The sequence below is a fragment of the Phaseolus vulgaris genome, chromosome 2, assembly GCF_051622355.1.
Source record: "Phaseolus vulgaris cultivar YP4 chromosome 2, ASM5162235v1, whole genome shotgun sequence".
Taxonomy (NCBI): Eukaryota; Viridiplantae; Streptophyta; class Magnoliopsida; order Fabales; family Fabaceae; genus Phaseolus; species Phaseolus vulgaris.
This window is the reverse complement of record NC_143499.1, coordinates 39,103,251-39,116,341: the sequence shown is the minus strand read 5'-3', so window position 1 is coordinate 39,116,341 and position 13,091 is coordinate 39,103,251. Positions and strand designations below refer to the sequence as shown.

General features: G+C 30.6%; 2 protein-coding genes across 2 annotated transcripts; both read right to left on the bottom strand.

Annotated features, from left to right (window-relative positions):
• Positions 1-157: 157 nt before the first annotated feature.
• LOC137811927 (uncharacterized) lies at positions 158-4,104 on the bottom strand. The gene is made up of 2 exons (XM_068613787.2): positions 3,985-4,104; positions 158-2,179 (listed from the first exon to the last, which is right to left on the bottom strand). Exon 2 carries the CDS (start codon positions 2,039-2,041, stop codon positions 296-298), a length of 1,746 nt encoding a protein of 581 aa, XP_068469888.1. The 5' UTR covers positions 2,042-2,179; positions 3,985-4,104; the 3' UTR covers positions 158-295.
• Positions 4,105-7,350: 3,246 nt separating this feature from the next.
• Positions 7,351-10,644, bottom strand: LOC137811928 (squalene monooxygenase SE1). The gene is made up of 8 exons (XM_068613789.2): positions 10,161-10,644; positions 9,461-9,572; positions 9,098-9,272; positions 8,791-8,959; positions 8,410-8,628; positions 8,055-8,330; positions 7,681-7,959; positions 7,351-7,571 (listed from the first exon to the last, which is right to left on the bottom strand). The coding sequence occupies exons 1-8, from the start codon at positions 10,398-10,400 to the stop codon at positions 7,467-7,469; spliced, it is 1,575 nt and encodes a 524-aa protein (XP_068469890.1). The 5' UTR covers positions 10,401-10,644; the 3' UTR covers positions 7,351-7,466.
• Positions 10,645-13,091: the final 2,447 nt, after the last annotated feature.

Below are 13,091 nucleotides of genomic sequence, written 5' to 3'. Positions count from 1 at the left end.
CTTCAACCAAACAAAAATATTATTTTCCATATTTTATTTCCTGTCAACCAAACAGTTCATGAAAGGACACATTGCATGGGAGGATTTATTTTGTCACCCTCTTCTCTCTCTCTAAAGTCATGGTTCAAACTCTCCTAATAGCACAAACCTGCCAATGTTGTAAACTTGCTACACCAGCTGATTTAATACATATCTATGTTACATTATCTGAATCTTAGGTATGTCCAAAGGATTCTGTAGATGTTAATAAACTAAACTAGTTCTTAAGTGAACTACATAAAACAAAATCAGACAATTAAAACTGCTCTATACTATTAATCATCTCGGCTTTACAGGTTCTCTTGTAATGTCCAGTTTGATTACACCGACTACAGTGCACTGTATGTTTCTCACGACTAAGGTCATCCACACACATCCTTTTCTCAGGGCGTCCTGGCGGCCGCCGTAATTTCGGTGGCCGTACAACTAGGATATTATCATCCATAGAAGACTTGTCTGTTTTACTCCATTCAAGTTTTGCAGGGATATAGCGTATACCCTCTGCATAGGTATTCCTGTAACTTGCAACAGTAAAACTGTGGGTAAATGCATAGACATCCTTCCGACATGAGATAAGAGCAGCAGCAGCATGAGAACAAGGAATACCATTTAGCTGCCAATCGCGGCAGGAACAAGTATAGTTGCCAATATTTACAATGTCCGATCGATCAGCTGAAAGAACCTCGAACTCTACTTCGTCTGATCTAAGGACTTGATATATAGATGCACGGCTGATGGCTTCGGTCATTAGCTTCTCGGCAGATGGGGCAAGTACAGAGCACCATGAGCTGCTTTTTAATCGCCTGTCATCAAACTCGGTTTTAAGCTTGCTATGAATCCGCTCCATCACCTGGATTATTGGCAATTCCCGAGCATCAAGAATCCATTTAGTGAACTCGTCAATGTTAGAGGATAGATGGCCAAATCGTGTCCCTTTAAAATGCACAAGGGCCCATTGGGAAGGATCAAAATGTTGTAACCATTTAGCAGCTTCAGGAGAGACCTCCTCTATTTCAGCCATTTTCTCTTTAAATGCAATGGTTGTGGTGGCATATGCAGCCTTCCACAGAAGATGGACAAGCCTAGAGTTCTTGAATTCTTTACCAATGCTTTCAGTCAAGTAACGCATGCAGAATGCATGAGAAGAACTTGGGAACTTGCTTCTCACTGCATCCGTAATACCCTTTTGCCCATCTGACAAAAATATAAACTCTGGCATGCATTCAGTATTCCCCTCCAGTACCCTGTGCAACTCAGACAGGAACCATGTCCAGCTGTCATCATTTTCTACATCGACAACACCAAACGCAAGCGGAAACAATCCACCATCAGCATCAAAAGAAGTTGCTGAAAGCAATGTGCTAAGGTATTTGCTTTTCAGCTGGATTCCACCAAGTCCAACAATTGGCAAGCAACCATTAACAAAACCATAGATTGATGCATGAAAGCAAACAAAAAGCCTCTGAAAACGGTTATCTTCACCAGCAGTAAATACCTCTGCAACACTTCCAGGATTTGTTTTCTTAATTTCTTCACAGTATGAAGGAAGTAGGTAATATCCTTCTTCAGAAGATCCATATATAGCTGCAAGACCCCGCTCCTTTGCACGCCAAGCTTGCTTATAAGGTATAGTTATACCATATTGTTTATGGATGTCATGTAAAATATCCTTTGGTTTATAATTGATATTGTCTCGCAATCTTTCTTCAATGAAACTCACAATCCAATCAACAGAAGCCTGATGGTGCCCATTGTTTGCATTCCTCCCACAAGTATGTGTCCCATCAATACTTCTAATAGTGAATGTTGAGGCATTAGGGAGCTTGACTGCACGAATCCGCCATGGACAACCATCCGAGGCACACTTAGCAAAGTAGCGAATCAGGTCACTTTTAATAGTACGAAGCTCAAAATGCTGTGCAATGGCAGCTTCTTTGATTGCATTCCGGAATGCCTTCACATCAGGAAACTCTTGACCAACAAAAAAATTGTACTCTTCCATAGATTCAAGATTTACTTTTTTGTTATTACGTTCTAACTTCTACAAGGTAATGATCAACCATCACTCAAACATGTAATGACTAATAACAGTACCATTTTCTCTATTGTATATGCAAAGAAGCTTCCTCAATATAACAATCTGTAATTATCATTATCAAACAAAAAACATATTAAATATAATTAAAACTCAAAAGGTTCTCTTATAAGTAAAAACGAAAGCATCATCAAGCATGCAGAACTCTACAGAAATACAATGATAACTTCTTACAAAAAGTATTACATTATAAATATAACAATTGAGATATAAAAATTCCATGTGAGAACATTGACACAAATATATGGTTATGTTTGCCAATAAGCCTTTTTGCAGTAGGTGGGTTGGGTGCATGGACCAAACGACGTCCTAATGTTTTTATCAAAAACCAATTCTACTGGCCAATTGGTAATGCTAGACTGCGTCAATTATGTTGACCAGGGTCTAAATGCAACTAGGACCCAGTTGGTGAGCTATTTTTAAGGGTTTAGGGGCATACATGACCTAAGAAGGGGATAGCCATCCCTGAACCTAACATTTCCAGCCAAAAAAAAATGTCATAAGGCAATTTAAATCTAAATCCTTTCTAAAGGTCCAATCAATTCTTAGTCTTCCTCTACCTCTAACTATTTACCTCTCTAATTACACTAATTGGCTTCCATTACTATTCTTACAAGGTTAAACCTTTTTTTGGGGCTCGCTCTCAGTACTCTGTCTCTACTGCAGTCATTCCTGATCTTATCTTTTCTTGTATGACCTCTGATTCTTGTCCCTTTATTGCGTTAGAGTTGAACTAAAGCACCTTTACATCACAAATAACACCTTTATTTCACCCACCCGGGTTGATTCCAATGATTTGCATCATTTTTTATTTCTTCATTGCTTTGTGCTAATAAAAATCCTGAATTGCATGACATATGGTAATGTATAATCTCTCATTTTCACCTCCAAAGTCTTGAAGGAGGCCATGTGGCATCAAAGCTTCCCTCTATAAGGATCACAACTTTATTTTATCATTTAATTCCTCTCTTGACACTTCCACTATAACTATATCATTTGCAAAAAAGGAAAAGAAATTGAGAATCGAGGAACTAGCTCCTCAATATTTCCAGTAAGACCATAAAAGAGGTAACAAGATAAGGACTCGAGATTGACTCTATTTATAAATCTACAGTTATAGGAAAATCTTAAGTGACTCCACCAAGTGTTCGCACACTAGTTTTAATTCCATCACACATACCCAATCATAGGCCTTTTTTCAAATTTAATGAAAACTATAAGCAAAATGTATAAGTTAATTTTAACTTGCAGGAAACTTAACTCATTTTATCTTCTTCTGTTTTTATCCTATAAGTAGTAATTGTAAAAAAAGCCTAAATATAAATGATGCATCGCAAATACCAAAGGGAGTGCTAACTAACACAAATACCAACTCAATCTAAATTGGCATGGATATTACTTTTAAGCAACAGAAAATTCAATAGTCTGTCACTAGTATTCCATTCTCAATCCTAACTATTCCTTTACTCTTTCCTAATCATAAGGAAAGGAAAGTACACGATACTCTAGAAAAGATCCAAGCTCTTCCTGTAAGAGGCAGAAGCCCACAAAAAAAATCCAAATTTGTTCAGTAGAACTGAGACGTAAATGAAGATACTTTGTTGCAGCAGAATAAGAACAAAACAAATTATATTACAAGAGCTGAAAAATTGCATGCAAATTCACAAGAAACAGCTAAGGTACCCACATGCACAAAGAGAAAAAAAGGAATAAAATTAAAAGGGGGAAAAAGGGAATTTTGTGTTGTACCCAAATAATAACAGAGAAAATAAATTTCAGTAGAGACATGAAAAGAAGTGTAATTGGGAGAAGTGGAGTGAAAGGAGAAAGAAAGAGAGGAAATTGATAACCTGAGGATTTGACTAAGAAGAAGAAGAGGGTGAGATCCAATGCAATATGAGTGGAGAGAGAGAGAAAATGGTAAGGCAAGCTTTGTTTAGGGTTCAACATTAAGTAGCTCTCTAACTGTTAAGTCAATATTGTCACTCATTAATAAATATTGGTTCAAATAAAACTCTCATCTCCATTCTTTCAGTCATAATACATACTAAAATGACATAAAAAATATAAAAAAATATTTTTATTTTAAAAATTATACAAATGTTATAATTTTAAACTTGATTTTTATAAGAATTTTTCTGTACTACTGATATGATAACAAATTTAAGAACTTTGAAATAAATTTAAGACTAACATTTAACAATTTCATTTTCATCTATTTTTGTTCTCTTTCAATTTATTTATTTTATTTTCTACTTCTTACTATTCAAGATCCAATCAAAACAAAATATTAATAATTTACTTATTTTCCTAGAAAAAAATTCGGCTCATTTAATTGTAATTTAGTTATTTTCTTTTATGAAAATGAATAAGTAATTCATCGTAAACCACTTTTTATTGTATAAATTAAAGACTGATTTTACTTCTCAAAATTAAAAATTAAAAAAAAATAATTAAAAAAGTATGTATCAATAGATATTATTTTTCCGTGTATTGAAAAAACTTAAACTAATTCAACGTAAATTTATTTTACTTAATCCTACGTTTTTCATTAACTTAAACTTCGATCAAAAATATTTTCAGAGTAAATAAAAATGTATTTTTAATTTTTTTTATAAAATACTTTTTCAGGATTAAATAAAGTAAATGAAATAAATATAATATAAAATAAAACGTTAAGAAAATATTTTTCATTAACTAAATCAATTGTAATAATTTTTACAACAAAAGAAATAAATTTTTATAATATTGGATTTCTTTTATATGGCAGAATAAGTACCATAATACAATGGAAAATTGTTTATCAATTTTATTTCAAAAGTTCATCCCAATAAAAAGTTATAGAATTTATCCTAAGTTTATTATTAAAACTAAATGAAAATTTCAAATTTTGATATAAAACTATGAGATGTAGCTGCTGTAAGCAAAATGTAAAAATCAGGACAAAATACTTCATGAAAAAAAAAATATTTCAGACTTCTCACATAAAACTTAATTAAAACAATTAAATTTTACTTCTCGCATAAAACTTAATCAAAACAATAAAACAATTAAATTAGAAAATTCAAAGTGCAATAATAAAGAAGAACATGTTACCGACAAATATAAAGAAGATTCTTACTCAAGAGATTTTGTTTTAAGATAAACAATTACTGTATTCTCAAGATACTAAAAATTATATAAAAATTCTATTTCATTAATTTTAAATATAGAAATTATACGACAGAAGTACTTTTATTTATAGATGGAAAGGGTCGAGTGAACTTTTCTGACAAAATTAATGAATTTGCTATGGAAGTTCATGTATCTTCATTTATTGCACTATATATAAAAAGTTAAGAAAAAATATGTCACTTTCATCAATCACAGGTTTTGTTGACACAAATTATGTTGTAGATGTCATGCTAAATTTTGCATGCTCAAAACACAAATTTATTTTAAAGAATTTGTTATTATGCAATTCTAGGAGGACAAAATGGTAAAAGTAGCCTTTCCTTTAATCTATCATGCCTCCCTATTAATTAGCACTAAATTAAAAAGTTATTTTAATATTAAATAATATATAATAATTTAAAAGTATTAGTATGTGATTTTTTTCTATATTAGTCAAATTTATTTTTTCGGACAAAATTAGTAAGAATTTTCAATTAATATTGATACGAGTTTATCTATATTAGTATTAATTGAAAAGGTTTTTTTTTGGCTGAGGTTAGCTACAATTATCTTAAGTGATATACGTAAGAGTTTTTTTTAAATGTATACCAAGAGTTTTTGACCAATTTTTTTATTGATATTAGCTACAATGTTCTCCCAACTGAAATTTGATAAAAAAAAAAATCCTACATACTAAAAAGTTTTCTTATTTAATATTCGAACAAATCTTAACCAGCTTGGTCTACATAAAAAAAAAAAAAAAATCTTAAGAATACTAAAAAAAAAAATCTCTATAAGCGTTAATTGCAAAACCTTGACTTACATCGATAAAAAAAAAACCGCTAATGTGGAACACGACAATTTTAACTAATGTTAGTTGATAAATAACATTGACCTACATTGAAATAAAAATAACTTTTATCAATGTTAAGCTAAAACAACCTTAACTATATCAACTAAAAATAATCCTAATTGATTAAAACCGTGTTTATCGCAGTTAATAAAAAGTCATAAGAAAACTCTAAGTAATATTAACTTCAAATAACATTAGTCTACGGTAAAAACACAAATTCTCACAACGTTATTTGAAAAATAATTATGATTAACTCTAATGTAATAAAATAAATCTCAATTAAAAAAAGGTCAACCTTCCAATGCCCAAACCTTAATTAAGTAAATAACATCTTAATATCAATAAAGTGGACCAACAAAATTGGGTCAACAAGAGACTAGTCAAACTGAAAAAAAAATGAAAATATTTAAATTCTGACTTTTATTTAAATTGAATTGATTGAATTTGAAGGGATCAAATTATTTTTATAATTTTTTAAAAAGTTTCTCTTAAACAATATATTTTATTATAACATGTTTCAAATTTTGTTTAAAAGTCAAGTTAGTAAGCGTGGCACCCACCCTACACAACATGGATGCATGTTCCTGTAATTACAGAACAAGTTTTCTAGCATTTCTCATGTTACTTTAATTTTGTAGCCCCCAAATAACCAATAAACAAATCTTTTTTTATCTTTTTTATAATGTAAATTGCAGTCGTTGAGCATGTCAAAGGAAATCACAAGTAAAATTTGCCGAAACAGACTTTTTTTAAACGATACTTGCAGGTAAAATATGATTATTTTAATTAAACTCTTGTAGAGGTTACTGTGAGTATCATTATATTCAATATGTAAATATTTGTTATCTATCGTTAATGTTTTTATTTGATACTCTTTTAAAATAAATTAATCCTCAATCTGTAGTTATCTGGTATCTATTGCTATTTTTATTTCATATTTTTTTTAAATAGATTATCAAAATAAAGTTGTTGATAAAAAAATTAATAATAGAAGATTTATTTAAAAAATAAATTTATAAATTTATGTTTTTAATTATAGGAATGGAATTAAAGTTTTTTTTTTAAAATTATTTAACTTTATATTTTGTGATATAACATATTTTAAATTTTTTTGGAGAAAGAAAATTATTTGTATTAACATTTTATTACGTAATTTGATTTGTATCATACGTACTGCAAGTGCGAGGCACAATGCATAAAAAGAGATTCCTAACTATGGAATGAGTTCAATTTCTTATTGTTTAAGGAAAAAGTGGAATACTACACAAAGAAAGAATGTGGGAAAAGAGAGGCATTATATATTACAGGTCTTTCCTTCATGTGTGTTCAAGGAACAGGAGGAGCTCTGTAATATGCTGCCACAGTTGCTGGGAAGAACATTTGTCTCACTCCTTCAGCCTTAATAATCGGGAATATTATGCCTGATGCACTCTGCCATATCAGGAAAAAGAAATTGATTGAAACTCAAATTTTTTGCAGTGATGTTGTGAAGTGTTGTATATGTTGCTGAAGCAAAGAAGGAAAAAGGAAAAGTACTCACTGAAATCAATCTAGCTCCAATCCACATCCGTTTTGGAGAAGGAAATGGTATGATCAAGCGGCCAACACCATATATAGCGACCGCGAAGAAATGGAGAACCAAACTCAATGGACGAGGATTTAGACCAGAGAGTAGAGATATTGGTCCATTAGAGAAAACACCTCCAAGGCTCAAGTAATCAAAACATGCTTGCCGCATTTCCTTTCTAGCTGGATCAGGAGATGCACAAAACACTTTGTACAATGCCCCAGCTAGTGTGTTTATTGTGGATGCTACTGGCTGCAAACAGAAAGTTTTTGTGTATTTTGTTTGGTTTCAAAACTTTGAACTAAGCTTCAAGGTGGAGGCTAAATTTATGTTTATAAAACACTTACCTTGCGTAGGGTGTAGAATGATTCAAGGTATCTGCAAAGAGCAGAAGCATCATGCAGATTCCGAAGGGGTTTAAGTAGATCCCTTAGCACAACAATGTCAGATAAAGCCACAGTCATTCCTCCTCCTGTTAAAGGGTGACGCATATTGAAGGCATCTCCCATTAGAAGGGCCCCAGGTGTGGGTTGAGGTGAGGCTGGCATGCTTCTATTTGGCATGGTTCTTATGCTTCCTTTCTCAACAGCTGCTATAAAAGAACTATACAGCTCTTTAGGAACCTGAAACATACAATTTCTTCAATTAGCTTGAATTCGTTGGAATGTTCATCATTTGGAAAGACTTGACAGTTATTGGTACCTGAGGAGCTACCACAGTTTTCAAATAACTAGCCATTTCACCATTGCCTAGGGAAGGTAATTTTTGGCCTGGCACATCAACCAAACAGCGAATCTCAGTGCTACTGATAGGATAAAACAAAATGGGTGAAGGATCACCTAAGATCACGTGTCCATGATTTGCATATGGAAGATCACAACTCTCCAAGACCAGACCAACAAAATGAGAGGGTACTTCAACCTGCCAAAATAACCACATTATAAACTATCAATTTCGTGTGTCAAGTGTTACTTTTCTCTTAAGTAGTCTCCTAAATATTAGAAATCATGATGAGTAGTAGTTTCTTATACTATAAAATCTAAGACATTATCATATAACTGAAAAGAAACCTAAGACCCTTACCTTAGGATTGCAAAGAGAACGCCTCAAGTTGGAAAAACATCCATCACATACTATGGTGAGGGGAGCCTTTGCTGTGAACTCTTGTCCACTTTTGGTTTTGTACTGCACCCCGGTGATGGTTCCTTTTTCTTCAAGTAGAGATGTGACAGTTCCTTGTTCTAAATTGACACTGCAGAATATTAAGATGAGATTATAAGAGGGCTAAAACAAGGGATTCGAGTGCCAATGTTGAACTTGATATAGTAAATAAAACATCAGAAAAATGGTTAATTTTAATCAAAATGAAAAGAGTGTTAACAATGTGTACTTAGGAAGAGATGAGGCCTTTTCTCTCATTCTCTGTATGAAACGGCCATTATGAAAGCTTCTCCCAGAAACATCAGAGCTAAATTTTTCCAAGGGATAAGGGAGCTTGGTATTTTTGCCATCCTTATACAGAGCATACCCAAAGACTTGCTGAGCATCAATTTCACTTACACAATCTGCAAGTATTCAAAACGTCCATCTGTTAAAAGCCATGAATTTTACCAGCAGAATCAAGGGGCTTGTTAACTAAGATACATATTTCATGTGTTAATTGTCACACCATCATCCAATTATGTATTGTCATTGTAAGATACTTGACTTTACAGTTTCACTATGAAAATTAAACCCTTTTCAGGTTGCTTACCCTGAAGACCCAGCTCAATTAACTTCAAATATCCCCCAGGTTGTAGCAATTCACCCACGATCCTGTCAGGTTCACTCAAATCCCTTTCAATCACATGTACTCGGCGTCCATCCTACAATAAAAAAAAGCACAAAACAAGATCATTTGATCATTCTCCAAACAAGCAAATGCTTCATTCAAGCAAAGTTTAAGCAAAGTTTAAGAGGGTTCTCCAGAACTTCTATACCATATTTTCAAGTTATCAGAAAGAAACTACAACAGTGCAATGACATAGATAAATGACAAGGACCATTTAACGCAAAAGTGAATCTGGTCAAATGATCACATACGTACATTCTGAATGACTCTGGTCCAAATTCTACATCCATGTATATAGACTTTTCACATAAAATTTATGCTTTCTTTGTCTAGTTGCTGAGAAAATGAAAACAGAAAAAAGAATATGAACATTTTATCTGTAGAATAAATGCTCTATAGAGTGCTTATAAGTGTAGCCAATAGCCGTATCTTCTAGACATGGTTTCACTTAAAATTCACTCTAGTTTTCTTTCATCATCTTGAAACTTGTTTTTACATGTTAGCATTATTTTTGTACTTGGAACCAATCTTCTTAAAAAGATCTATATATAACACAAGAGAAACCCTCATGCTGATGAAAAACAGAATGAAATATATATGTGCAGGAATAGAAGCCTTGTACCTTTCCAAGCGTGTAAGCAAGAGCAGCACCAGCAACGCCTGCACCCACAATGATGATTTCAGCACTTTCTGCAGCCTCGTGTGAGCATATTCCATTTTCTGATGATTTCTTCTCACACTCGTTACTTTTTACATGAACTAAACTTGAATCTGTGACCTTTTTTGCTCCAAAAATGTACACAAAATACAAAAATGCGAAACTAGAAACCATGATCCCTCCTAGAATATACTGATAATCCATCGTCTCTGAGAGATTGGTGAAACTGGGACAGCAAAAGATGGATTGAACAATTAGAATGGCAGTTGTGAATTAGAAACTCAGTTTTCTGGTTTCTTGGAACACCTCGTTGTTCCTGTTTTACGTGTAACTTATGAATTATAACAATTGCTACTATAAGGCACCATTTTATTTTATAGGGAAAAGTGGTTGTAGATACTTAAGTAATAAGTATAGCAAGTGTATTCCTTTACCTTTCTCTTTAGTTAATTTTGGCACTATATTTTCCTTTAAAATAAAGAAACCAAAGTTTGCTTCTAACCTACCTCATAATGCTTTTCCTTTTTAGTTTGTGTCTTTTTGTTTTACATTCATGTGGTTCAAATGGTTGGACGTTTGGGCATGATAGCATACCAACATGGAAAAATTTGGTCGACAAATGCTAATAAAATAATGGTAGAGAAAAAATCCTTCTAAAGTTTTGCATGCAAAAAAATACTTTTGCTTTTATATTTTCTTTATTAATTTACTTTCTATATTGTCATCTAATAATGAATTTTTTCAAATGTCGTTAAAAAACTTTAACTTCTTTTAAATAAATTTTAATATTCGAAGAGATTAGATGTTGAATAAAAAAAAACGAGTTTCATGCATAAGATTCATGCATGCTAATTCAATCATAAAAATAGAAAAATATGTCTTTTAACATATAAAAAAAAAGTCTTAATGAATATTTGATTTATTTAAAATTTCGTTTTTTAAGTAAAAATAACAAACCTGTTGAAAAAACTACCATAAAATATGTTCTTAGATTTGAGATGTAATTTATAAGATCAAGTCCTTATATTAATAATACTTTATTGTATTGAAAATAGTAAATAAAAAATAATATATATATATATATATATATATATATAAATTTATTTGTCAAATTCGTTGGATATATTTGAACAAGTTAATTCATAAATATTTTGAAAAAATAAGTTAAAAGGTAAAAATAAACTTCTTTTGAAAGCTAAAACTTAGTTATGTATACATTTTTTTATCTATAAAAAATGAACAGATGTAAAAGAGCATTTTCTTTGAATTAAAAATAAAAATTTAGAAAAAATATATTAAGACTTTTTTTAATTAGTTAGTTTATATATAAATTAATCTCAATTTAAAAAATATTTTATTAAAGTTACTCTCTCTCTCTCTCTCTCTCTCTCTCTCTCTCTCTCTCTCTCTCTATATATATATATATATATATATATATATATATTTTATATAAAGTTGACATTGAACAGACACAATTCTAGGATCGTGGGTACATATAATTGCTTAGTTAATATAAGTAAAGCATTACCTAGCTCCAGTATTAAGAAACATTCTGAATATTCCAATTACACATATTAATTTATAAAAGGAATTTTTTATGCAGTCAAGGTCTTATCACATTATAACTGGTATTACTTCTAAAGAAAAGTTGTAAAACCGTATAAATATCTTAGTTAGTTTTTTAATAACCTATTACATCTATAATAAAAAATTAAATTAAAGATCTATTTAAAAAGTTAGACTTCTTATTGCACTTTTTTTCATACATACAAAATTGATGTTCGGATGTCTATATCTTAATAAATAAGTTAAGATTATTTATAAAGTAAATGTGGAATGTCCTACTGTATATATAAAAAATGTATGGTTATCAATTAAAGTCATTTGCAAATACCACAGTTTAAACAGCTGTGTTAATTATTTTGGAAATATAATATTATTGCATGCCATTTCATTTATATATTTAAAATATAGTCTCGTGTTATACGTGGGCAATGCAAAATTTATATTAGTCCTCTCGCATTTCACGAGTTGAATGCACGTGCTCACATGAAGTTTCGTATATATGTGTATGTATGAATGTATATATATATATATATATATATATATATATATATATAATATTGGATTTTTTTTTAATTTGATTTTGACTTTTAGGTTAAGGAATTTAGTGGTTTAATACGTGAATTTAAGACATTTTCATATTCAAATTTAACAATAAGTTATATTTTTTTACCAATTACAAAGTTGAATAAAATAATACTTTATAAATATTAAAGGGCCAAAAGTAGTTGAACGATTTGTCAAATACTTGTATTATTTGATAATTAGAATATAATCTTTATAATATATATATATATATATATATATATATATATAAGGTAATGTGTGGTTGAATATTAAAAAATAAATAAAATAAGACACTTTTATGTAATTATCATATGTTATTTTTATATGCTCTTAATTTATGTTAATTTTTTCTATAAATAGACTCCATAAAGATAAAACAAATAAGTCGAGTTTACCATTAATTCGGTATGATGGGGTGACATATTCAATCCCCCAACTTGTACCTTTCTTTCCTAGATTGTCAAGTCTAAATAGGATGGCTCATTAGTCCTTTACATTTTTTGTTTTTGTATTTTTATATTATGTGTAAAATATTAAAATTGATTTATTAAAATTAAAATAAAGAAGGTAATGTAAAGAACTATAATGTTTTTATTATGTTGTTTGAAGGATTAAAACATAAAACATATGTAATAAGATTGTTATTAAAAATTATGAACACTCACTGTAACAACAACTTTTCCTTAAAAAAAAAAAAAAAGAGAAACAGAGATCCCCCACGCACAGTTCCTCTTCTTCTTTTTCTTCTTATCTCCATTTCTTTCT